The 27290-nt window shown below is 41.7% G+C and overlaps 3 protein-coding genes across 5 annotated transcripts; 1 reads left to right on the top strand and 2 right to left on the bottom strand.

Annotated features, from left to right (window-relative positions):
* Positions 1-639: 639 nt before the first annotated feature.
* Positions 640-5892, bottom strand: coq9 (coenzyme Q9 homolog (S. cerevisiae)). Of its 2 annotated transcripts, none has more exons than XM_054776602.1 (9): positions 5759-5892; positions 4755-4941; positions 4521-4656; positions 3984-4126; positions 3783-3867; positions 3544-3648; positions 2175-2330; positions 963-1016; positions 640-845 (listed from the first exon to the last, which is right to left on the bottom strand). In XM_054776602.1, exons 1-9 carry the CDS (start codon positions 5814-5816, stop codon positions 810-812), a joined length of 960 nt encoding a protein of 319 aa, XP_054632577.1. In that variant the 5' UTR covers positions 5817-5892; the 3' UTR covers positions 640-809. The 2 variants fall into 2 exon arrangements, with proteins under 2 accessions (XP_054632577.1, XP_054632575.1); XM_054776600.1 differs by having other exon boundaries at positions 5726-5816.
* Positions 5893-6102: 210 nt separating this feature from the next.
* On the top strand, positions 6103-13854 carry ciapin1 (cytokine induced apoptosis inhibitor 1). Of its 2 annotated transcripts, none has more exons than XM_054777215.1 (9): positions 6103-6177; positions 6989-7148; positions 9949-10092; positions 10225-10304; positions 11126-11294; positions 11851-11924; positions 11998-12119; positions 12193-12274; positions 13024-13854. In XM_054777215.1, exons 2-9 carry the CDS (start codon positions 6995-6997, stop codon positions 13132-13134), a joined length of 936 nt encoding a protein of 311 aa, XP_054633190.1. In that variant the 5' UTR covers positions 6103-6177; positions 6989-6994; the 3' UTR covers positions 13135-13854. The 2 variants fall into 2 exon arrangements, with proteins under 2 accessions (XP_054633190.1, XP_054633189.1); XM_054777214.1 differs by having other exon boundaries at positions 11851-11927; positions 13024-13853.
* Positions 11097-27264, bottom strand: prmt7 (protein arginine methyltransferase 7). Its single transcript, XM_054777213.1, has 17 exons — positions 27028-27264; positions 25053-25089; positions 24498-24647; positions 23430-23538; positions 22559-22671; positions 21113-21342; positions 20855-21035; positions 20612-20739; positions 17390-17528; positions 17232-17315; positions 17096-17143; positions 16415-16504; positions 16011-16172; positions 15121-15195; positions 14823-14983; positions 14466-14562; positions 11097-14394 (listed from the first exon to the last, which is right to left on the bottom strand). Exons 1-17 carry the CDS (start codon positions 27120-27122, stop codon positions 14215-14217), a joined length of 2079 nt encoding a protein of 692 aa, XP_054633188.1. The 5' UTR covers positions 27123-27264; the 3' UTR covers positions 11097-14214.
* Positions 27265-27290: the final 26 nt, after the last annotated feature.

Below are 27290 nucleotides of genomic sequence, written 5' to 3'. Positions count from 1 at the left end.
ACACTCATACTTGCTCCCTTTTTCCCCTTTGCCATAATAATCCATCCACCTCATTGGTGTGGCATATCAAAATGCTGAGAAGTATGCAGAGCTCTCAGCAGTGTGCACACAATCCAGTTGGGGATCTTACATCTACCTAGTGGAAATCGGCTGTAGGGGCTACACTGGAATCTCCACACAGCAGTTCCCGAAGACTTTGGGCGTCAAGAGGGCCCATAGTGAGAAAGGACCCGAATCACTTTGCAGAAGAAGCAGAACAAGGGAGCTTCTGGCTATAGGCTCTGTCAAATCTACAAGGATTGGGGGAGGGAAGGGTCCTAGTAGCGGCTACTTGTAGCAGGGAAACATCCACCACCCAGAGATGTTCCAGGATTAAAGGAGTGAAGGGTGGCTGTGAAGGGTGGCTCTCAGCTGACCACCCTGCAACCAGCTTAATGGCACTGGTGGAAGTATGACAGGAAATGCCTTACAGGGGGTCTCACAACTGGAAGCTATTGTGTTAATTGTCAGCCGGGTTCATAAAGAGGCGTTTTATATAAAATGCATGAGTTGGTCCACAGAGATGAGCTGTCGACTTAAATGGGTTCCGTGGTAATTTTCAATTCATTTGAGTAAAATAGGATAATACTCACACAAGAGTTAAATATATAATATTTACTTTATTGAAGAACTGAAAGGATCTGACCTTAAGTAAATATTGCAATGATTCAGCCAGAAAGCACGTGTCATATCAGGTCTGTGGACTATATCATTTCACTTTTAATGTCAAAACAATGAGGTTGGGATCCGTCTTGTGAAGATGCTTGGCATCATCGCCTCTGGTTGATTCCAGACAGATTCTTCAGCTGCAGGCACAAACGAAACAAGGAAAAAAATGGGAATATTCAGTTATCGCCATGCATAACTCAATGGCTCAAACTTGACTGTAAACATGTGATGTACAAATGTTAGAGAAGACTTACAGTTAAAGCAGCACCCATGAGGCCCTGCACTACCGCTTCACCTGTTGACTGCACCTGAAGGCCCAAACGACAACACACTATTTACGATGTTCACAATCAATGTTACCTTAGTATGCACACACTACAGACCAGCTTAGCTTGGGAACGGCAATAAGTGGAAAACAGGACGCGACACCTACGATGTGGCCCATTTCTAAGTATACATTTGCAAAATTTGCTGAAATGTAGTACACATTGGTCAAATTGATCTTCAAAACTGATGATGGAACAGTTAGGCCTGTCACAATAACAACATTTCCTGGACAATGATTGTCCTACAAATTATTGCAGATAAACGATATGACAATTTTTTGTCTTTTTTTTGTAATAATATATGGCATAATAATGCGAGTACACCGTATCAAAAAACTTTAATTTATTTTGTAACTGGAATGTAAAGAGCTTTTAAATCAAATGTGTAAAACACGTAATATTCCCAAGAATGCTGTAAGGCAGGGGTCCCCAACCACCCAAACTTTCAGATGTAATGATTAAAAAAAAAAAAACTTAAAAAAAAGGTAACTACATCAAATTTAATGTAAAAGGATATCAATTTTAGAAATATTGGCCATTATTTTATTCAAAAAAATAATACACAGTTAGAAATCCCACAGTTTTGCATATGTTTGCTGCGAGCGGCAAACTGTCCCACTTTGAACACACCATCTAACTTTCTCCCACGCTGCACAGATGACCATACTGCATTTTCCCCCTTTTTCTTTCACCTCATACTTTCTTCACAAATGCTGATACTATGTGGGAATGCATAAAGGTAATATTTCATCATGTCATTGAGTGCTAATGTCAACATCTGTTTGTTGAATTTGTGTACAACCTCAGGTTAAGTCATGCTAGCTAACAGCAACGTATAATCTTCTCTCTACAATTCAAACTTCAGGCTTGTACTGCTGGATGGTGGCTCTGTATTCATTGAGTGCTTTTAATTTGATGTTGTTCCTGTGTTAGTTTGACACATTACATAACATCTGATAAATTAGATCGCTATAATGTACGCATTGCTACCATTCACATCCATTCTCGTCTTCAGTCACGGTAAGCGACGGTGAGTTTGCGACAATCCTTTCACCGGCAGCCCAGGCACTTTGTTGTCATGACATTCAGGGTCTACGTTGGTAAAAAATGACTAAGCCACCTCATTAGGCAGCATGATACCTGTTTGGCAGAGGTGGCCATGTTGACTGCATCCTGAATGCGGTTGTCGAGGAAGATCCAAGTGTCCTGGAAGTCTGGGGAAGAATCCTGCAGCATCACCAGCTCAGTGGTGTTATAGATGCCAGTCAGCGCTGCTCTTTTTCTGTACCAGTCCATCTGTACAAACGGAAATTGATTTTTTTAGAGGGAAAAATAGCACATTAACTGTCTCAAAAGAAACACCGTATGCAAAATGCACACACACAGACTACCCAAAAACAACTACGTACATGAGAGAAATGCTAGCAAGTTCCTGGAAGTTAGCCAAGTTACCAGGGGTGCCAAACCTGAGGGAAATTCGTCTTTAAAGACTTAGGATGTGATATTTGAAAGTACAGTAACCCATCACTAGTTTGCGCTTGAAATTTCACAACTTCACGCTATCAGGGTTATTCACAATTATAGTAATTAATAAATCATGCTGTTTCGTGGTTGAATACGATTTATTATTAGTCAAAATGTATGCATATTTAAGCACATTCGACATATTTTTTTTGCCTAAATCAGGGGTGTTTGTGACCCGTGACTGTTTTTTTTTACTGGCCCATAACACATTCTAAAAATCTAATTTAACAAGACAGCAAAAAAAACAAAAAAAACCAATAAAAACCCAGCAACAGCAAAAATGGAAAAAAATCAGCAAACAGTAGAAGTAAAAATATTAAGACAAAAAAGTCTAATGCATTGAGTTGAAATGTACAGAAAAAATAGGCTATTTTTTTTTTTTTACTAAATACTAAAGAAAGACATATTTTAAAGCGTAATATTATGAGGAAAAACAAAACAAAATCAAGTTGCAACTTTTGGAAAATTAGGTTGGGGGAAGTTCGAATATTATGGGAATAAGGTCAAAATATCATAGGAATAAAGACGTAATATTACGAGAAGAAAATTTCTGAACATTATTTAAAGGAGAAAGTTGAAATATTTGGCATTCAAGGACGTTGTGATGATATGTAGTGCATTGTACATTGATCACTAGTTCCAGTAATGTTACTGTAATGTTGTGTGAGATACACAAGCACCAGGCTTGATCGTCGGAACAGCAAGCTGTTATTGCAGCTTTGAATGACCTCACTTTAATGTGCTGCATTTTCCCGTTGCATGTGTTTTATGGTATTTTTGTGTTTTTGGCTTTGAATCGTTTCTGTGTTTGGAGCGTGTGGATGTTGCTGCGCCTGTGGCCCACCGTGCGCACGAGTACCGGACTACAAGTGTGAACGCACACTCAGTTAACAGTTGGCAACTGACAGTGAGAAACAAGTACACAATGCTGTGAAGGACTGCAAAAACAAGGGCAGGAAAGGACCGAACGATTAGACCCGCTCACATCTGTGGAGCGGTCTCCGGCGTAGTACCAGATGTCGTCCACTAAGGTGGAAAGGTGTTTCAGCGCTTCAGGGATGTTATGAGGCAGTAGCAGGATGCTCATCGCCTGAGGAGACAGACACAAAGTCAAGAATCTAGTAGGAGTTTAACATTCTGACAGGGAAACCAAACGAGAAGGCAGAGCGGCTGATCTGTCCTCATTCTTGTCCATGCTGTCACTCACCATCATGCACAGTTTACCTGTGGCCAGGTTTCTATGTAGGGGATGTGCATCCGAAGTCTGGTCTCCACTGCATCTCTTAGAAAGTCAGCAGTCTTCTTTGGTCTGCAAGAGCACTTGGTTACCAAAACTGGTACAATGAAACTGATGCCAAACTGACTTCATAGATGTGTGTGTGTGTGTGTGTGTGTGTGTGTGTGTGTGTGTGTGTGTGTGCATACTCTGTTTGTCCCAGCTGGACCTGCTTGTGTTGTTCAGCGAGGATCTCGGCCAGTTGAGAATTGCACTGAGCAACGAAATGCAGCACCAAGTCTCCAGCTCCGTTGTAAAACATGCCGGTGGACGCGGACGACAGGCCCAGTGTCTGGTGCAAACACACACGGGACATTTTTACCCCGACAGTGCTCACAAAATCAACACATTTAGTGAGGAATCAAGTCTTTCTGCATTTTTTGTTAAATTTGGGAATTAGATTAAATGTTGGGTAACGCAGGGGGGGTTTTCAAACTACCAGCACATGTAAACTGATAATTATTCTCTGTAAAATACATTTTTTGTTGATATTTTTTGTGTGTCTGGAATGGATTCATTGGATTACATGATTCCCTATGAAAAAAATGCCTATTTTTTTGTGCATTTTGGTTTCCGTCTGACCTTTGAGCAATTTAATGGCGAAAACCACTGTATTCTAAAAAGTCCTCCCTCAAATTATGAGCGCTTAACTTCGGGGATTGAACCTGGGCTGTCACACATCTCACCTCAGCGCCAGCCGCGATGGCCTCCAGTGTCCAGCCATGCTGCGGGACAAACTCCAAAGCAGCAGCCAGGATACGCCCTTGAAGCTGCTCCTCCGTTTCATACTCCTCATCCTGCTCTTCACTCTCGTCCTGGTAACTATAAGTGAATAACAAACAAACAGCGAGACAGTGGCAGTTTAACTTTAGTACCCAGAAATCATTCAGTGTTGTGTTCCGTACAAGTAACAGACTGACCTGCTGTTTGCTCTGGTAGACTCGTCAGCGTGTGTGTTACATGTCGAGTCTCCCTGGGTCGTCCCTGCTCTTGGGTCTTGACCAACGTGTTTGTTGGATTTGGATTCATCTTGAAGAATCAGCGCTGCACGATGGAAGCCTCGTTTGACATTGACACACTGAGGTTTTGCTGCTGGTGCCGTCACAACTGGAAGGAGGAAAGTTGTCAATCCACAATCCAGTGTTACTACGGGTGTAACGTGTATTCAGTACAGTACTCCCTCGTTTATCGCAGTTAATTGGTTCCAGAGCCAACCATGATAAGTACATTTCTGTAAAGTAGGATTTCAAACAGTTGTTTGCAAATCATAAATATTGGTTGCTATATAATCCTGACGGATATCCCTCACGTCTGGCTCCTCTGGTAGCCTGGCTAACTTGCAGCATTTGTTTTGGGGGTTTATGTGCATATTTGACATTTGTATTTCTTCTTGACCCTCTAGCGTACCTTCACCCCCGCTAAATGTTAAAGTTGCTAATATTTGCACCCAATAACACACTGACACCTTTTAAACACAGATACTGTACTGAAATGTCTCAGAGCAATTGCACACATAGTGCAAGCAAGGTTGAACAGGCGCGCTGTGGTCGGCACAAAGAATCCATCGATGTGTCAGATGGACGATGATAGCTTGTTGGTTTACACAACATTTAGCTTTTTATCCTGCACATAGAGTTGATATTTGAGACGCCAACATCTCACATAACCAGTGAGCAGACATCCGTCGGTCGGTCCGTCTTGTAATATACATCTTTATGAGCTCCCGATCCACAAAACCACCAAGATGTTGAATGAAAACGCCAGCTACGCAAAAGCGTCAAACTGCCGATTATGTCCTTCACGATCACCTTCAAGAGACGTTGTTGGTGAATACAAGGAGTTACCGTGCACCGAAATGACACGGTTTATCAAGCGGGTTTCGATCACATACGATGAAAGACTGCAGGTGGTGGTCCATATTTACCGCTGCCCAGCCCTCGGAGTGCCCGTCCAGCACGAACAGCTCTCAGTAGCGCCGCCATATTGGTTATTTTCCTTCAGACTGACGTCATTTTAGCGCGACTCGGAGAGGCGACGCAAACAAAAAAGGCAGTCAAGTTGGTCATAATGCAATCGTAAAAGAACTAACACGCATGGTAAATGTAAACTATATAATACATAACCTATATAATACACGAGTTACAATATGAACATTAAAATGGGTGATCGTGTATTTTACGCACTCGTTTACAGCACTCTTTTAACGGTTTTTGAATAAAATGAATAAAACGGAAATGGTTGTCTTATTTTTTAAACCGAAACAGGAAATACTACAGCAGTGTATTTTGTGTATCTTTGTACCTTCAGACAGTCGTCCAAACCCTACCGTCGTCTAAACCAAGGGTATGTTGCTACATACATTTGGCTATTACACAATTGTATATTAGTGCTTATGTCTGTGCTAATTTCTACATTTCCACAGGGATTAAGTAACCAATAGAGTAGCATAGAAGTATACACGAGCTGCGCAATTTTGTGTGTCAGGTGGTTGGCTTCCGTCAGAATCAGTAATGCGAGTGTGTACGTCTCATTAATTCATTTTCTGTGTGCATATATATATATATATGTAATGTATGTATATGTATTTTTTCAGCATGTAACGGATGGAAGTAGAGTGGCTGATGTAAGACTTGGGAGATATTGATAATTTACGTTCCCTGATGTTATCGTGCCGTTATCCGCAGTGTTACCAGCAAGGAAAGGCTGTCCAAAAGAAAAGTCGCTAAATGACGTCATCTACAATTGAATAATTTGTTATTTCCGGTGTGTATACAATTGAGTGACTGACTCTCAAGGCGCTAAATTCACGTTGGGACAGTTTTCCTTTCAATGGATTTGGAGACTTTGGAATTACAATTTACATGGATCACATTGGAGCAAAAATGCAACATCTCACTTGTGTCAATTTATAAAATAAATTGATTAATGAGAAAAAAAATAAATGGATATTACACTCACCTGCTTTGTCAGCTATAACACAAAGCTAAGATGTGACTGTTTTGTTAGCATGTACAGCATTGACCTACGTTGAATTGCTTTTCAGTATCCATCTTTTAGCATCATACACAAAATGTTTAAAAGCCCCCCCCCCATTCTTCAGTTTTTCTGTGGAAAAGGTTTGGGCCCCCTGACGTCGATGACTGTTTACTTCTAGGATCTCATGGCAGACCTCGGTATCAGAACGGGGGATAAGGTGCTGCTGGTTTGGGCTCTGTCGTCGCCTGACACTTTGAAAGCGTTTGCAGAGGATGTTGGTGCCGTTGTTGGTGCGGATGGCAGAGTTTCAGTAGAAAACATGGAAAGACTGCTGCTGTGTGAGTGTAAACCATAGATTTGTCCTCATTTCAATGTGCGGCTGCAACTTAGAATGGGCATCAATCAATGCAAGGGCCACGTTGATCTTTTGTAAAGCAACACGTGCAAATATGCTAAGAAGTTATATTTCAAGAAAAAAATGAATATCAAGTTTGTGATACAGGTCAAAAAACCTATTATTAGTATCAACTTCATTCTTTAAAAATTTTTCCTCCCCATTTTTGCTGTTTATTAAAAAAAATTCCAAGTAGTTTTACTTTGTTCTCCATACCTTTTCCTGTCATAATATCATGACTTCATTCCCATAATATTATTACTTTACTCCCATAGTATAACTTTTCCCCTGACCTAATTTTCCCAAAATTACAACTTTTTTTTGTTGTTTGTTTCTCATAATAGCACGACTTTAAAAATAGTCATGTTTTCTTTTAATATTTCAAATTGATGCCACTAAAATGAGTTAGAAGCATACAAATTGCTGGACGACTGTGAGCCTCCCAAGCCGCCAGAAGCCAGGGCCATTCAAGCCATTGGAACTCAATGAGCGCACAGTATTTAACGTCTTAAATGGAGCAATGCAATTGCAAATAAAAGAGCTACAGAAGGGAATATGACGAGACCTGAATGCACACACTGACAAAGTCAAGGGAAACCTCTGAGCAACAGAAGGAGATACAGCGAGAGTATGACAACCTCAAGGTGAGCTTCTCTGAAATTTGTGATCAGGTCAAACTACGGTGGAAAATAGAGCATTGCGGAATGATATCAAGGTACTACAGGATGCTAACGATGCCTTGCGCTGCGCTCTTCAGGAAGATAAGGAAGCAAAGGAAAAAATAATTGAGCAAATTAAGAATACAATTGATGAGATGAACGCAAGAATGAACTACGTGATCCTGATGGGGCTCTGAATTAAACCCTGGTCGTATGCCAGGGCGGCTGAGGACAGATGAAATGAATGTTTGAGCAACAAACTGCCAACTTTCTACATTCAAAGGAGGTGGATGTAGATATGGACACCATTGATACATGCAGTCCACTGTATGGCAGAAAGAACGCCACGCCCATCATCAAGTTCACCAACAGGGAAAGAAGCTGAAAGGTACAAACGTCTACATAAATAAGCATCTGGCAAAATGCTAAGAAAGCACACGACTTGAGGAAGCAGGGAAAGATACAATGTACTAGGATCGCCAACTGCAAAATCTACCAGCTAAACCAGGAGAGGCCAGGGTGCTCGTTGTCCAAGACATGAAGGACTTGCCTAAATTCTTAATATCGCATCACCATAACACAACTCAAAAGAATGATGCGGATGGAAGGATTACATTTCTGAACAATGATAACATCACCAGCACGCCGCAAGGAACTGCTCAACAACAAGTACTGGAATTGGGTACCTATTTATCTATATTCAATGACACTCACAATAAAACACAAAAGTTTGCAGGACAAGAGGACCTGGGATTGGAAACCTTTTGCTTCCCAGAAGACAAATGACTGGAATTGGACAAAGATGTAGATCCGGACACAAACTTTTTTTTTCAAATTTTAGAAACAACTGCTTTTACTACACGGTGGAACAATACAACAATAATATTAAAACAGACAAATTATCAATTATTCACATCAACAGTATCAGCATGTACGCAAGTTTGAACATCAGACATTATTGGAGTCAGTTCGAGGAACCCCTCAAGGTATTCGCAATCTCAAACTTGGACCGACAATGAGAGGGGCATGGATTTTGAGCTGGAAGGATATTACATGAACTGCATCAACAGGAATAACAAAAATGGAGGAGGAGCAGCTGTGTGCATGGACACCTGAACTACACAGTGGCAAAGAGCATGTCATTTGCAATGGATAACATTTTAGAAAGTATAACGAACACCGAGGTCAAGTATTGAAATGTTCGAGGACTGCATCAAGGCAACCTTCACAGACATCAGTCAAAAAATAATCTTATATGTGGGGACTTCAATAGTGATCTTTTGAATCAGAATAAGCAAAAGATAATAGATGACTTCGTAGACACCATCTACAGTTTGAGTCTATGTCCTAAAATCACCAGACCAAACCACGCTAATTGATCATATTCACATTATCACATTCACCATCTTTCAGTGTTTACAATTTACAGTGAACACTAGAAGAGAAAGATGGAAGACAAAAAGTCATTTCAAAGATTCCACACAAGGAAAAGTATTCATGCTTTTAAGAAAGATCTGGAAGAACAAGGCTGGGAGTGTGTGTCTAGTGAAAATGATGTGGATGAAGCATATGAACACTTTCTAAATGCTTACATGAACAACAAGTACTTGAGACAATTGTCTGATAAGCAAAGAAGAGAAATCAGTCATGGATGACAAAGGGACTGTAAGGTGCGTGCAAGAAGATCACATTACAGTATGTAGGAGGATTATATTACAAAAAAGTAAAGAAGCAGAAAATAAGTATAAGACGTACAACCATTGACATACATCAGTAATTTATGTAGATTTCCAAACAAAATGAAAATAGTTACCAATCTTCAAAACGGGAGAAACGGGAGAAACTCGTCTGCTCAATGGAAGTGCCTCTAGGTCACGTGGTTGAAATCCAACAATAGTCTGGAATTTAGGGTACATGAAAGGAAGGAAACAGGAGATCAGAACACCCAGCGAGTGAGGGTTAGATGTCATTATAAGATAACTTTTCCAAAAATAAAATTGAAATGATTATTTGATCATGAATTGAACACATCGATAAAAGAAATGTGTTGAAAAAGCCGTGCTTCTGCTTTTCTTCTCTGTGCAGCGTCACATGCAGCTTCCACTTTCGACTGCGTGCTCTCGTGTCTTTTGGCCGACGGCTCGTCTATCCACAGCTCCGAGTCTCTGGCAGAGATGGCCAGAGTGCTCAAACCAGGTGGGAGGCTAATTCTGGATGAACCCGTCACAGGTAGGATGCACATTTCATGTTCTTGATTCATGTTCACCAGTTACAGTATTTTCACCTTCATCCTTTCAGTATGAAATTGATTTTTATGCACGCAGTTCCCAAGCAACAGTACATGTGTGCTTTGTGTTGCAGGAGTGGATGCACAGATTGTGAGGACTGTTGAGAAGCTGACGTCCGCTCTGAAGTTATCAGGCTTGATGTCAGTGACAGAGGTGGGAGACATGATAATAGCACACCCAGGCGGTCTGATTTACATACTACTAATTGTGATGATATGTAGCACTCTACACTGGTCGCTAGGCGTCAGTAATGTTGCTGTAATGTTTGGTGAGACACATAAGCACCAGACTTGATCATCTGAACAACAGGCTTTTATTGCATATTGCATATATTGATCTCACAAGAGGCGCAATAATCCCTAACGCGGGCTACTGTTGCATTTTACTGTACATGTGTACAGCGACCGATCACAAGACGCACACCTATGCACATTTCACAAACCTTCACGATGGCAATAAGAGTAAAAAAAAATATCTCTGAAGTCAAAATAAAGACGTGTCATTTCATGAATGCGATTGCTCCTCGACATGCGATAAGGATGATCGATGATGATAAACGTGATCATGTAGAGACAGAAATGACTTGCTGTCATGGAAATATAATAAGGACATTTAGTTTGTTCAATAAAATGTATCCATAAATGCTCCTAAATAAATTAGATATATAAAATGATATATATGTGTGTGTGTGTGTGTATATATATATATATATATATATATATATATATATATATATATATATATATATATATATATATATATATATATATATATATATATACACACACATATTAAAAATGCAATTAAATCACATTGGCTTGTAACTTGACGGATGTATGCAATATAATACAAAAAGTCAGACTAAAATGAAGGTCCTTGTGAAGTGTCATTTGATGTTATTAATTATGAAGTATTATTGATCATGACACACCGATCAGTGGAGTCAAGTGTTGTCATTTTGTTCCTCCCTCCAGGTCGGAAAAACACAACTGACTGCAGAGGCTTTGAACGCCCTGCAGGTGGCTACTGGTTACCATGGAAACACGCTGTCGCGAGTACGCATGTCTGCATCCAAACCAAACTTTGAGGTTGGATCAACCAGTTCCATCAAGCTGCCTTTTGGGAAAAGGACCACTCAGCCAGGTATTGGACCAGCAAAAGAAACCCAGGTGAAAGCCACACATTGTCGACTGCAGAAATGGAAAAAGGCGGGACAATCCTCGTGAATTTATGGTGGTCAATGTGTCTGTTATGTCAGATTCGGAATTGGGTTTGTACGAGCAAATTACCTAAGAGTGGTTTGTTAAAGTACGAGCTTTGGCAGTCTCTCAAAAAGGCTGATTTCCTGTTGGATTTCAGGCATGGGTAATAACTTTTGTGTGCGTCCTGTCAAGCTAGAAATGTCACCTTGATCGTACACAGCAATTATGATCAAAGTACGAATTTCTGGAGTCATTTTATCCAGTTTCGTGTATCGTAGCGAGTCTTGAAAGGCCCCTCTCGCACATTTTGGCATATCCTAAAATCGCCGAATTGCCTAACAGTAGTTTTGTCAAAAGTACGACCCTTGGCATTCTCTCAAAGATGGCCGACCTCCTGCTTGATTTCAGGCATGGGTAAAACTTTTGTGTTCTGGCGTGTCATGGAGATGGGGCACACTGGTTGCCAGGCCTGACGTTGTTGATGTTCATCATTTCAGCAGAGAAACCGCCCCTGGATCCCCACACGGTGACAATGTGGACGCTATCGGCCAACGACATGAACGACTGTGACGTGGTGATTTCTGTTGCAACTCTTGCTAATATTTGAGTGGTTTGTACTGAACTCCTGCTTCCTGTCCTGCCAGGATCTGGTGGACTCTGATGCTCTGCTAGACGAGGAGGATTTCAAGAAGCCAGACCCGGCGTCTCTGAAGGCCCCCACCTGCGGGGAGGGAGCAGGCAAGAAGAAGAAAGCCTGCAAGAACTGGTGAGTTTTGATACTTGTAATGCAAGTCTACACCGTGCACTTCAAAGTCATGTATGGCGTCTGTTTGTGGCAGTACATGCGGTCTCGCTGAGGAACTGGAGCAAGACAATAAAGGACAACAGAAAACAAATTTGCCAAAGTCTGCCTGTGGAAGTGTGAGTACATTCTGTTCAGACTGGCCCTTTTACAGGGCTAAAGCCCTCCCAGATTATTTTATTATAACAGCTGTGAAATGAGTCAAGAGTCTCAAGTACAGTTTACAATGGAATTCCAATAGGAGTAGATAGAAGCAGTTGTAATGCCAGCACTGGAGAGAGCGATTAACGGCCAACGGAGGTTTAGTGAAGTCCAATCGATCTCAGAATAGGAACCATGTTCCGCTTTCTTCTATAATTTCCTGTCAGAGAGGTGGTACAATGATAGGAAACTTCCTGTTAACTGTTTGTTGGTGAATTGAGCTGGTCTGGTTTCCGCCAGGCCAGGCCAAGCAGCTGAGCGTCCAAACCAGGAGATAGGAAGGTGACTCATAATCAGTTTGTGTGTGAGATAATTTAAAAAGTGTATTTGTTCCAAGTGAAAGGTCTCTTGGGGTGTTCTATCTGTTCTAGATAAGCACATACATGTTGCTGTACCCATCCAGAGCAGAAAGGAACATATTCCATTCCTAACATAGGCTAATTGAGTCATGATCCAGCAACTGGGTTAGCGGGAAACTGTGTTACAATGTGCATGCATCTCTGAACGTTAAACATTTACCCCCAGCAAATTTGGCCAGCATCCCCCATTTTCGGTAACGGATCAGACCATCCCTAGTAATAATATTGACTTACATTTCAGAGTATGAAAACCTTGACACTTGGAGTTGTTGTGATTACAAATGTGTGTGTTTGTGTGTGTGTAACAGTGTTACCTTGGTGATGCATTCCGATGTGCCAGCTGTCCATACATGGGGATGCCAGCATTCAAACCAGGAGAGAAGATTGTGCTGCAAGACAGCACACTGACAGACGCTTGAAGCTTGCTGACACGTGCGACACGCTCGGATTGCCGTTCAACTTGAAAACGGATTATTCGGCTTCTGTGCTAGTTGGTTGGGAAGTTCCATAAAATGCTAAAAAGTGAAAACGTTTAGCATGCACATCTACAAACGTGCAGCATATTCCAACTTCTATCCATTTCCATCTGCGTTTAAGACAACTTTGTTTCATTCTCACGCAATAAACCAAGTATCCTTCTATTCTTGTATTCCTAAGACTTGTTTAGTAAAAACTGCGTCTTCTTTACCCCTAAAAAGCCATCTGTGTTTAACTCTTAGGAGTCTATGATTTCGCGGCTGCGAAAAATGGATGGCAGTTAAGCTAGTAGGCGTGAATAACATAATTGAACATCTATTAGAACATTATTTAAACAAGATATTGATATTTGAACACAAGAGTGGTTGTCTCTTCTACTACTATGCTACTCTGAAAATGTCAGAACCCCATCGCCGTCACGTGACCAGAAGTGAGCACTGCCGACACGCCAGCATATCTGAATATTTGAACTGGCATGACTCACCCCAATCGACATTTTCCTCATATTTTTGTTTTATCCTCTGGAATGACTCGTAGAAGTAATTCCACCTCCTCATCGTCAGTCTGGACAAGCCCTGGAAAGTGGAAATTTGTTCCCATCTGAATGTGACTACTAATTTGACACAATGTGGACGCCATTTTTTTTCAACCTGGAAATAAAATATAGAAAAAAAATAAATACAGGAGCGTTCTGGTGTTCTGGACAGGGCCTTGGAGGTAGTGTTGATCAATAACGAAGAGGAATGTTTCAATAGTAATTCTAATTGAAGCAGGACATTTATTGCTCCATTCATGGATCACACACCTGCTGTGAAATTTGCCATTCAGCTCCTTGTGAGAGAACAGCAAGTTGTGTAAAAATTACAGTCATTCAACAATTGGACATTCAAACCTTTAGTGAAGGTGAACGACGTAAAAAAGTTCCTTTCTTAGTTTCTCTATGGTTTCATCATCAAAGCTACCACAACAATTCTGGTGGAATGAGAGAATTTTACGGTAAAATGCTTAAATGGCAAAAATCTTTACAAAGTCCCTCCTACAGTCTGTGACTGCTCCACGCTGAAGTCCATCTTGATGTCGCCTGAAGCGGGCTGAAAGGTGATGTCATACGACACAGCGGCTCTGCCGTCACCTGAGCTCTGCCATCCCGATCTGAGGAAATACACGCCTTGTTTCCTGTGGCGGCTCCACTCACAGTGGCCCTGCAGGGAGCTTCTCGTCAACATCAAACCCAACTGTCGCGGCCAAAGACAACTTAAGTCATGTCTCATACCTGCTCATCAATTGGTCCTGTTAGACCTGTACTGACGGAGACGTCCTGCGTGAGGTGGTATTCTAACCATAGAGCCACACCGTGGCAACATCCGCTCCTGAAACACAATACAACGATTTTCAATCTCCTGCAGCACAAAAGAAGCTAACTTGCTAGCAATACATTTTCTACTTGAAATGCGTTTCATAAGTGTGTGAGGCACATTAGAAAGAGGAGGGGAGGGTTCTGAAGCTGAATGTAATAATTACAACAGTCACTTTTACCGCAAATGTTGAGCCGAAATCGGAGAACATCAACGTCAAGCGAGCAGGAGGGTTGAAGTGATGAAGTTTGCCGTCATGATGATGAAAAGCATACCTTATGAAGGGCAGAGAACCTCGGCGTATGATAGGCTGTTGAGGGACGCACTGTGTGAAGTCAAAGGTCATTACAGTTGCGGACTGACTGAGAGCACGGCATGGATACTCCCACAGTGGGTGGGGCTCAGCCTCCCGAGACTCCCGGAAATCCAAGGACTTCTGAAAGGGCAGAAGAGCATTTTTTTACTCCAAAACTAACAAGAGCAACACACACCATGCCCCAGGAAAGGCTAGGCGGGCGGCATCAGAGCATTTTTCATTTAAAAATTTAAATTGAAACAAAGACAAAAAATGACCTGGACCATTTCATCCATGGGTGTGACGTCAAAGCCCTCACAGATACCACACGGCGCACGTATCCTCCACAAATCCTATCACACATGACACATCCATTAACACCGTTGTCATTTGTCATTTAGGTGAGAAAAAAAATGGACATTCATATCTTTAATCATCCATTCAAACTGCTCAAACTCTGTTGCACTTTACTAAAGAGAAACATTGTAAACCAGGGGCATCCACAGTTGCCATTTGTGTCACGCGACCCATTCTAAAAGTCTAATTTAGCACCCCGCGCACCAGGTCAGGCTCCTTCCCCACCAGAGAGTTGACATTCCACGTACCAAGAGCTAGCTTCTGCAGCTGAGGATCGGACCAACAAGGTCCCCGCTTTCAGCCGCCACCCAGCTCGCTCTGCAACTGACCTCTTTGGCCCCTCCTATGAGTGTTGAGCTCAATGGAGGTGGGACCCATGTGGCCTCTCCAGGCTGTGCCAGGCCACCAGACGCTTGTCGTCGTGCCCCACCTCCAGGCCTGGCTCCAGAGGGGTGTTCAGGGCACGCTTGACCAGTGGGAGGCCTCGGGGAAACCCAGGACACATTGGAGAGACTATGTCTCACAACTGGCCTGGGAATGCCTTGTGATACACTAGGAAGAGCTGGATGAAGTAGACGCAGAGAGAGAAGTCTGGGCTTCCCTGCTTAGGCTACCACCTCTGCGACCTGACCTCGGATAAGCGGAAGTGGATGGATGGATGGACTTATAAGGCAAAACTGAAATGTGCATATGTTGAAACTGGCTTGGACAATACATCTACAATAACCAACAAAATATTTACTTTAATACCGACATCATCCATGTACAGTAAAAGTATAGAACAACTGGATAATTCTGCCATGTGTCCAACCTGGAACTCCACAGCCACCATGTGCAAAGTGGCAGAGCAGGGCAGGATGGTGGCGTCGGGCCGCAGAAAACCAGCCAGGGCGGTGCGGCAGTACCAGAAGAAGAGAGCATGCCACGGTAGAAGGCTGGTGCTGAAGTGCGGTTCACCCATCAGCACGGAAATCTGCAGGTGAGCGGATGTTCAACGTGATTTGTTTATATTTGACAACAGATTCTTCAGTGGGCGACACAAAGTGCCAATTATCAGTAAAGCATCAAGATGTAAACATGGCCTGTTTTCCAAATACTAGTACATGTACGCTGTACATTTGACCTCTATTATCACTCATTTATAATTATGACACACTTGAATGAGAATGAGATGTGTTTTCTGCGGAAAACTGCCTTTTCGGGGATCCACTGTACCTGCTCTCCTCCTAAATCATTATTGGTCAATTGCTCAGGCCTGATTTCCAGCAGCTCAACTCCTCCTCTCATTGAGTTGGATTCCAACACCTGGAGATTTTCAAACATATATTCAATTATGAATCATGCTGTTTTGCGTTTAAAGACATCCTATTAGTAAGCAAATTTTATGTATATCTATCTAATATGTCTTTTTTTCTGTTATTACTACTATATTGGGTAATAGGAGTGTAAAGATGATTATATGGGTGTTGTTTCATGTCTAGAGGCCTCTAATGTTAAAAAGAAAAGTAGAAGGTGGTACACAGGTTTTTTATGCTTACACTTTTAAGTGTTAAAAAATGATGTGGAACCTCTCTATTTTGGTGTCATGTGACCGCGTCACATTCTCCCAAGCTTAGTGAGTGTCAAACAGACGGATATGCGTCTTCTCGAGCAGGGGGACCTTGCGGGCACTGCAGGATCTCAATCCATGACAGCAAAGTGTCTTACGAATGCTTTTCTTGCTGACTGTGCTCCCAACTCCCTTGACTTCATCAACCAGCTCCTCCCTTGTCTTCTCGTATTTTTACCATTATCAAATCATCGTGCCAACACCAAGCTTCTTGCTAAAGGAAGGGCACTCATTTGTGCGCGTCGAGGGAACAAAATTGATCTGTGAGGGTCAGAACCTGACGTTACCTGCTCAATAACCTGTTTGGACATCCTGGAGTTTTCCAAACTGAAGACCTGAAACCATTCACACACAGAAGAGGAGAAAGAGTCAAGAGAGGGGTCCACCATAGACAGAATGGCAAACGCGATCAGAGCAGAGCACCTTTTTGGCTCCAAGCACGTGTGCAAACACAGGAAGGAGACTTCCATCGCTCACTCCGAGACAAACACTGTCCTCCTTCAGAACCTGGCAGCAGCACAGGTGGTCAAAACGCAAGTCGACACACACCGTACCAGATGAGTGCCAACATCACCGCTTACGCTGCGCAGCGCGCTGACATAGCTCTCTGTGCGAAGTTTGTCGTTCAGTTCACCAAAGCGTGGTCGGGTCCAAACCAGGTGAGCCTGACACACGCAACACGGCCGTGAGAGAAGCAAGTCGCCCCGTGGATGCTGTTGGCTGACAGAAATGATATACGGGGAATAAAGAATCATTATATGAACCAGGAAGGTGTCTTTCACATACCAATCAGCAGGTACTTTATCAATTAAGTTATCAAAAATAAAACCTTTTCTGCTTAACCGTTTAACTGCCTGGCCGACCAAATGGTTTAGCGCATTTTGAGTCACTATATTTCAATGAGAGCAGTGCCTAACTCAACTCCAACTACTTTAGACATCTCTACCACTTGGTAGAGGTATGCAAAGCTAAGGAAATCCACCAGATGGCACTGTCACTGTCAGTGGTTGGTCACCCTTCACCCTCCACCAACTAGGATGTCACAAGGTAAAAATCAGACACAAAGACATTTTCACCTTTTTTTAATGAAAATTTGAAAGGCAGGACTATTTTTTGTTTGTTTGTTTTACATAGTATTATTGGTAGAGGCCTTGATAAATGGGAATATGTTACTTTTTTAGCAGAAAAACAGTAAAATTATATATGTAATATTTTTTTAAAAACATGCATTGATTTGTAACTTTATGGTGTGTGTAGTAGAAATAAAGTCAATGTAATTAAAAGTCATTATTTGCCATAAAATAAACACAACATATTAATTTGATCTGCCAGTACTGTCAAAATGACTAATCGTCATTAGCACATCATGAATAATCTAAATAATTCCCAAGTCAGTAACTTTTGTGAATTTTTGAGTTCATATTAGTTATTGGGTAAAAATGAGGAGTAAAGATTTGTAAATTGTAATTATCACAACTAATTCCTTTCTAAACTAAATGACACAAACAAGAGTAATAATATTACTACTGTTAACAAAAGTTGTTAGATAAAATTTCATATTTTACAACTACTGGTGGGCACTAAGACACTCTCCGGTCCAAGACCACGCATTCCTCTGGCTTCCGTACCACAACATCCTCAAGACTCAGATGCAGGTCTGAGTGACAGTAATGAGGACCCAAATAATAAAGGATAGTGGGTATTAGGCCACACAAGTAGAGGATACTGGCGACAGTTCTTTGGAATCACTGGATGAAGAATGAATCAACTGTGACTTGCGACTGTATCAAAGGGTTCTTCCACAGTCTCCAGTGTTGCCCACAGTGAACAGGAACAGATGCTACAAAGTGGTGACAACACTGTGCAAAACCTTAAACACCCTCAGCTGCCTTTCTTTTGTGACAACTTCTTCACGTGGTTTGGTCTACTGAAGCAGAAACCAATGTCTTTCAAAAGGTTCCGCCTGACTGTAGCCCACAGTTTGAATCAAGTCAACAAGCCAGTATCAAATGGTCATGAAGTTGGCTGGCCATCACTGAGGTCTCCACCACCCCTGAAGAAAGGATACACACCTTGACCCTCACCACCAAAACCACAACCAGATGTACTCTGACATTTTTATAACATGTGGTCTAATAAATCCCTTTGAGCACTCTACCTTGGATTGTTTTTAACATCATTTAACACAGGGGTTCTCAAATGTTTCCCAAATGGTCTCCCACTTTTACTTAAGTTATTTTAAATTTTTATGTGTTTTTATAATTTTTTTTACAGTTTTAAGTCATTTTTAATTTATATTTATTTGTCATTATTTTTTACACTTTTAAGTCATTATTCATTTAAATTAAATTGTATTTTTTTACACTTCATTTTTATTTTTAATTATTATTTTTTTAACACTTTTATTTAAGTTATTTTTTATTAGTTTTTTACATGTTGAAGTCATTTTGATTTGTTTTTTTTTAAAACACTTTTATTTAAGTCATGTTCATTTTTTATTTGCCTTTTTTTTTTTGCAAGTTGAAGTCATTTATTTATTTATTTTTACTTTTAAGTCAAACCAAACAAATGTATGCAAGTGCAACCCACTCTGCATGGATCCGTGACCCACTTTTGGGTCCCGACCCGCCAATTGAGAACCACTGATTTAACATGTACAAAGTGTGTCCAAATGGCCCCCGTATCCTTCAATTTTCCTGTGTGCGGTCCTTGGTGGAAAAAGTTTGGTTTGGACACCCCTGTTCTGGTCTTGTTACACAGCATTAAAACCCACACACACTGACTTCCTGTACAGTGCAAAATAAAAAGCATGGCAGTATTAACCTTGATTCTACCACAACAACGAACAGATTGATTGATTTAGATTGTTAGCCACCAGACGAAAGACTTTATTGTCACTGTTGTCAACACATACGGAAATTACCGCTGTTAAATAAGAGTATACAGTATCATATGAAAACACAAATGTAAACCACAATCCAGTGTATTCTCGGTTAGTGTACGCCACGATTAGCGCGTTTATCGGTTCACGTCAAAATGTACGTAAAATTTTGCCTGGGTTTGTGTACATTTTCCGGTTAATATATTGGGTCAGACCAACTGTGTTTTTAATGTATTTTTACCACAAAACATCCTTGTTAGCATGCTATTAGCCTAAGACATGAAAACAGGAAGTCAGCTCCAACGTTCGTCTATGATGTCATCAGCAGCTGACTCTCTAGTTCTTTGCGCACTAACACAGTTAGGCCACAAAATGTTAAAACAAAACACGTTTTTATAGGTTGAGTGCATAAAACAACTGGAAATGCAAATAAATGATGAATGAATGGGATAAAGGAACATTCAAGGTTACTTTTACCTTCACGGAAGACATGAATGTAGCAGCGAGATCAACACGGCCACCACCTTGGCCGTGAGTTATTTCTTAAATTCAATAGTGTTTTTTGCCTTCTTTACCAAAATGCTATCACTTGCAAATTTCTTTGGCTCCATTGTGACTTATGCAGCCATGATCAATAAGAACAGCAGAGACTTGAGGTGTGAAAAAGTGATGTTGAATGTGTAGTCCTCATTTATATTATTTATATGCATTTTGAAATGTTTTCTGCATGTAAAACTAACTAAAAACACATTTTGGGTTAACATTTTTCTTTCTGGAATGGATTCATTGGAGTTAGATGATTTCTTATGGGAAAAATGGGTTTGGTTAGAGTGGGACCTTCTGGGAGGGATTAATGACGCTTACCAAGGTTCCACTGTGTGCACAAATAGAGGACATTAAAATGGTTATGAAAATGACATACCTGGGCGACTGGAGTCTGTACCACAGACTGTAGTCATCGTGGTAGACGGTTAGAGTCAGTTCCTGTCCTTCAGTCACCTTGCTTTCACCAGGCAGGAAATACACACTCTGCATCCAGTGGTCTCGCCACTAACACACACACACACACACACACACACACACACACACACACACACACACATCGCAGTTATGAACACACACTGACAACAGCACACACACTCTTACATAGGCTTTGTTTACTAACTGGAGCCATTTTTGGCTGTGGATATGTCCAGCTGGGCGCCATGGTGCACACGACTGCTCCACTGGGATCCATGTCCAGCTCCCACCAGGAGAGGACCACTTGAGCCTGACCGTTCATCTGAGCCACAAAGTGAGAGGAGTAGGACTGGGGGGCACTGCTGACTGGCTTACTGAAGTCCACACTGATGTGAGGATGGGAGAAAATGACACTGTCAGAAACAAACAGACTTTGTTCTGTGCAAGAGGTGAGGCTTCATACCTGAACATGGTGCAAAGCGGCCCCAACAGAGTGAAGCTGCGAGGTGAAACCTGGCTGAGCTGGATGTCGCACACTGAATGAGCGCCGCTGCAGTGGCCCACAGCTGGCGGTGGCGACAAGCGGGTGCCGTCTACCTCCACTGGCTGCAGCTGAGCCCAGCTCCACAAGAGAGGGGACTCAACTAGCTGGGCGTAGACAGTAGCCCGGTGGGGGACGGCCTCACAACCGTCCTGCAGGAAAGACGGACGCTGACTTTAATAGACAGTGAAGCCCATTTAAGTCCAAGCCCCTCGGGCTGGCTGACTCCAGTCGACATGCCGACATGCCGTAAAAATTAGCAATCTACTGCATATGGGTTTTTTTCAGGGCCGATACAGATATATTAAAACATGTTTCCCGTGATCCTTCAGGGTAGTGATGGGAAGCTTGATTCCTTGTACTGGCTCGAGTTCTTATGAGTCACTTTCTGAAGTAAACCGGGTACGTGATTCACTCGAGCCATCCGTCACAGAGTGCATGTGCAGAAACTCAATCTGGGAGATCTGTGTTTGAATCTCCATTGGGCATCTCTATATGGAGTTTGCATGCTCTCCCCGTGTGTGTGTGTGTGTGTGTTTTCTCCAGGTACTCCGGTTTCCACTGACATTCCAAAACATGCATGTTGGGTTAATTGGCGACTCTAAATTTCAATGGTTGTTTGTCTATATGTGTCCTGCGATTGGGTGTACCCCGCCTCTTGACCAAGGCCATCTGGGATAGGCTCCAGCATCTCCCCGCAACCCACGTGAGGATAAGCAGCATAGAAGATGGATGGATAAGTGGAATTTATCTAGCGGTAGCAGGTGTGAGTGAACGAGTTAACAGAGATGAGTACCAGTGAGTCCCAATTCAGTGAAACACTCGTGAGTTATGAACGACTCGCTCAATACTCGCACATCTCTATTTCAGGTACAGAAGTAGGATTAATCAATTAGTAATGTCCCATAGGGACGATCTGATGATCATCATCTTTAATTGAATTACTTTTGAATTAAAAGAAACAGCACAACTAGCAGGTCCACACTGTTTGCAGTACATACAAGTTTATTTCCCAGTCGTTGTTAATGAGATAGATGGACATTTTGTCACACTCCTATTTGTTTACAACACTGGGGCAAAAAAGGATGCTATGCCACCCTTGTTTCAGGAAGGTAAGTAAGTATCTTCGAATCTTACAACATTTACCCGTGTAGGTTTGTTGAACGCTGCGTCGCATTAGTTCCACTTTACTGGCTCTCTTATTGGTCGGATGAAAAAAATACATAAATAAAAAAAGGCCGATGCAGACATGTTTCGAAGTGCCGAATAGTAAGAGCACCACAATAACCATAAAGGGGACCAATTTTTCCATAGAAACAGAAGTTAAAGTCAGTCTCAATAATGACAAAACAAAACACAAATACAGACCTGAACAAGACTTTGGTGAGCGTGTTCATAGCTAGGCAGAGCCCCCTCACCAATCAGCTCTGTATCAAATAGTTCTGTGACCAGAACATTGGCCTTCACTTCCATATCTTCACCTGAAATGGATCACAAACAACACATAACTAATCAGCTAAATAAAAGGTGAAGAACGATGATGAATGACTGCACAAGCATCCCTCCTTTGGCGTGGGTTACGGCCACAACAGTAGAATGTGTTAGTGATTATTGTGCCTGTTGTGAGATCATTCAAACCTACAATAAAAGTCTGGTGCTTGTGTGTCTCACCCAACATAACAGTAACATTACTGACACCTATTGACCAGTGTAGATTACTACACATCATCACAATGTCTTTTAATGCATCTTCTATATTTGTATTTTACTTCATTTAGCCATTTTTATGCCTGAAAATGCTTAATTCAAAAATATGCTTAAATGTGCATTTAATTGTACTGATAAGATGCTATATTCAACCAAAAAACTGCACAGTAAGAGTCAAGTTGCAAGATTTGAAGGGCAAAGTGGCGAGTGATTACCGTACTGCGGAGTGTGTGCCATGTTTTTGACTTGATGGATTATTTTCAGTCTTTCTATTCAAGTCCCCCCCATCAACTGTCCTTGCGGGAACTCCCATGAAGAACGACAGAAAGACCATTGGAGGTTTCTTTAAAGCACAACAAGACCATGAAGGGTCTAACAATAATAATTAAAAACTATGATTGCTTAAAATCATAAGCACATGGCCCTGAGCATAGTTTGTGTGAGAAAAAAAAATTGTCCTAAAGAATCGCAAACTCAATTCTAATCAAGAAAATCGTGATTCACACACAACTACAGCAAGTGTGTTTCCAACCTGGTCCGACAGTGATGTCAGTGGAGTGTTTGTCAATAATCTTGATCTTGTCAGCAAAGCCGTTTTTCGCCACAATGCAGCGGGCCGCGTCGGCCATGGGCTTGAAAACCTGCAGACCACAGAAAGGTGCACACATGAGCTGAGCACAAACGATAAAACTCACGTTCGCCCGTGTGTGCGTGATTTTTCTCTGCATGTCAGTTTAAAATTGGCGACTCTAAATTGTCCGTATTTATGAATGGTTGTTTGTCTCTATGTGTCCTGTGATTGACTGACGACCAGCCCAGGGTGTGCCCTGCCTCTCGGCCAAAGTCAGCTTGGATAGGCTCCAGCATATTAAAATTTCTTAAAAAAAGCATTTTTCTTTAATATTTCAACTTTATGCTACTAAAATGACATTTCCCCTCTTAGCTTGGCATGGCTCAGGTGGTAGAGTGGTCGTCTCCCAACCTGATCGTGTTGAAGTATCCTTGGGCAAGATACTAAACCCCCAGTTGTTCTTGATGCTGCGTCATCAGTAGGTAAATCAAAGCGCTTTGAGTGCCTTTGAGGTGGAAAGGCGCTATACACATTAGAATGCGCCGCGGACCAATAAAACCACAGCCACGGGTCGCAGTTTGGACACTCCTGATGTAACTGCTGCCAAAGGTGTATCAACAAACGTGTTGAGCAAAGGCTGGGAATACTTTATGTACGTTTCTTACTTTAACAAAACACCATATTTGCAAACATCTTTTAAAAAAGGTGTCGTGTTGTCATTATGGGGTTTTGTGTGGCACATACTGAGGGAAAAAATGAATTAATTCCATTTTAGAATAAGTCTGTAACATAACAAAAATGTGTGTAAGTGTAGGATACTAACATAACAGGCGTCTGGCAACCACAGCACGCATCTTGAAACAAGCAGTAATGTGGCTGCAGACTTGCTGGTTTTTGTAGCTACAATGATGTGGTGTTTGCAAGGCAAGGACTCTTAATACATAACAATACCTTCCAAAATGAATGAAAAACCATTGTATTTGTAAAAAAAAAAAAAAAAAAAAAAAAAAAAAAAAGAGGGAACATGACCTCCACAGCATAGCAGAAGTCAGCTCCAGCAGTCACAGCCATCATGGACAATAACCCGGTTCCTGTTCCGATATCCAGGACGATGACTTTCTCGCCCCGAGCCTGGACTCGGGCCACAGCTGCCCGGATGCCTTGGTAGTACTTTTCATTCTGCAGACACACACCATATGCATTTTGTGCCAAGGATGCAGCCTTATTCAGGTCACGTTTATTGCAGTGGAACCCGCTTAGCCCCTCAACACCCCTCCGACTGCCTGACTTGTGTTGCCATAATGGAAACTAGCCATTGCCTGCACTTTTGTTGTTGGTTTTTTTACATTTGATTTGTTTAAGTGTTTCATAGATGTACATTATATTACTAAAAATAGATTACAGTCCTGTGGGAAGCTCCCCCATTGTCTTAGGAACCAGTGCATTTTCCAAAAAAGAAAGCCACTTGTACATCCACTCATATATGGTTATTGATATCAAATGTTGAATATAATGTAAGTTTCAGCATTTAAAAACACACTTAAAAGGCATGCAAGAGACGCGCACGTGTACAGTCGGACTTACCCTGTCATGATCATGCAGCATATCAGCATAACATGACCTGAAAACAAACATACAGCAACTATTGAAAATGTACCGTATTCAGTAGGAGGGCGATACTGTATATATATATATATAAACAATGTAAAAATATGAATAAGAAAAAGAAAAAAAAATCACACATACAGGTACTACTCAGAAAATTAGAATATCCTGAAAAAGTTGTTGTATTTCTGCAGTTCAACTTAAAAGATGAATTTGACATATTATATAAACAAATAATATGCAAATCAATATATTTCAAGTTTTTATTTCTTAGGATTTTGCTGATCAGGTCTAGCAGCTTAAAAAAAAACTCAAATTCATAAACTCAGAAAATTAGAATATTACATAAAGTCAATGTAAAAAAAGGGTTTTAAATACAAAAATGCAAGGCCTCCAAAACTAAACTCTTGCACCTGTATTTAGTACTTGGTTGAGACCCCTTTTGCCTGAATAACAGCCTTTATCTGGCGTGGCATGGATGCTACCAGTTTGTGGCATATCTCAGGGGTTATGGAAGACCAGCATACTTCAATTGTGGCCTTTAGCTGTTCTTTATTGTTTGGTCTCTTCTCGTACAGTTTTCTCTTGACAATGACCCACAGATTTTCTATGGGGTTCAGGTCAGGTGAGTTTGCAGGCCAATCAAACATGTTAACCCATGGTCGTTGAACCAGGACTTTGTACTTTTACCAGTGTGAGCAGGTGCCAAGTCCTGCTGGAAGATGAAGTCTGCATCTCCATAAATCTGTTCAACTGAAGCCAACATAAAGTGCTCTAAAATGTCCTGGTAGATGGCTACGGTTATGTTTGACTTCATGAAGCACAGAGGACCAACACCAGCAGCCGACATGGATCCCCAAGTCATCACAGACTGGGGAAACCTAACATGCATCTTTTATCGTGCTCTTCTCCAGTCTTCCTCCAGACTCTGTGACCTTTGTTGCCAAATGAGATGCAAAACTTGCTCTCATCAGAAAAGAGGACTTTTGACCACTGGGCAACAGACCAGTCCTTCATTTCTCTTGCCCAGGAAAGGCGCCTCTGGTGCTGATTACTATTGAGGAGAGGTTTGACAACAGGAATTCGACATTTGAAGCCCATGTCCAGCATCCACCTGCGTGTTGTTTCTCTTGAAGCAACAACTCCAGCATCGGTTCACTCCTTATGACACTCCCCCACACTTTTGAATGGCCCTTTCCTGACAACCCTCTCCAGCCTGTGGTCATCTCTCTGGCTTGTACACCGTTTTCTTCCACACTTCTTCCTTCCACTTGACTGTCTACTCTCAACTCTCAATTCTCATTGACTCTCAAGTCAATGAGAGTTTTCTGCACAACTGTCAGATCAGGAGTCTTCCCCCCCCCATGTCTGAACTCTTCTGAGCCAACCTAAGACAGACTTTTTCAAGGCTCAGGACCCTTTTGCAGGTGTTTTGGATTACTTGCCTGATCAGAATTTGACTCTTTGAACCTACAGAACTGAAGCTTTTCACAGTATTCTAATTTTCTGAGTTTGTGGGTTTGTGGTTTTAATAAGCTGAAAATCTTAATCAGCAAAGTTACAACAAGGAACTGCTTGAGAAATGTAAATTTGTGTGTCACGGCTCAGTAAAATTTGTTGGTGTAATCTTTTATGTTAAATTGCCAAAATAAAACAACTTTTACTTGATATTCTAATTTTTTGGGTAGTACCTGTATTTGTGAAAACAGAGAACTGAAACATGTCCATCTCATCACGCTAGTATCGAACCAATGATGATACACTTGGTATGAATAGTATCAATATTTGGATTTATGTTAAAGGTACGTCAAAACGTGACTTGCTCGAGGGCAAACACTGGCTTCATTCTTTCAGTGGTAAGGACGACATTTAAGTACTATTCTGGTACTATTTCTCTGTGTTTGTTCCTCATGTTGGAACTTATCTGTGTGCTCCATGCTGTGATGCTAGCTACCTGGCTATCTCCTGGTGATAGTCGTACTCTTCGCTCTCCTCCACCCAGTCCAAAGCTCCAGTGGTCGGGTTGGTTCGTCCACAAAAGTTCTTCATTTCGGCCACAATTATTTCGACAGTGCGATGGTAAACAAACAAGACCCGCTGTTAATTCCACACTTCAAAGTCTGACTCTACAGAACCAGCGTTACTCCAGTGGAGGCGGCCATCTTTGTTGTGGCGTCACCGATAGTCATGGGTAGGGGTGGTACGGCGGATCGATTA

The sequence above is a fragment of the Dunckerocampus dactyliophorus genome, chromosome 5 (genome assembly GCF_027744805.1).
Source record: "Dunckerocampus dactyliophorus isolate RoL2022-P2 chromosome 5, RoL_Ddac_1.1, whole genome shotgun sequence".
Taxonomy (NCBI): domain Eukaryota; kingdom Metazoa; phylum Chordata; class Actinopteri; order Syngnathiformes; family Syngnathidae; genus Dunckerocampus; species Dunckerocampus dactyliophorus.
This window is presented reverse-complemented; position numbering and strand designations above follow the sequence as displayed.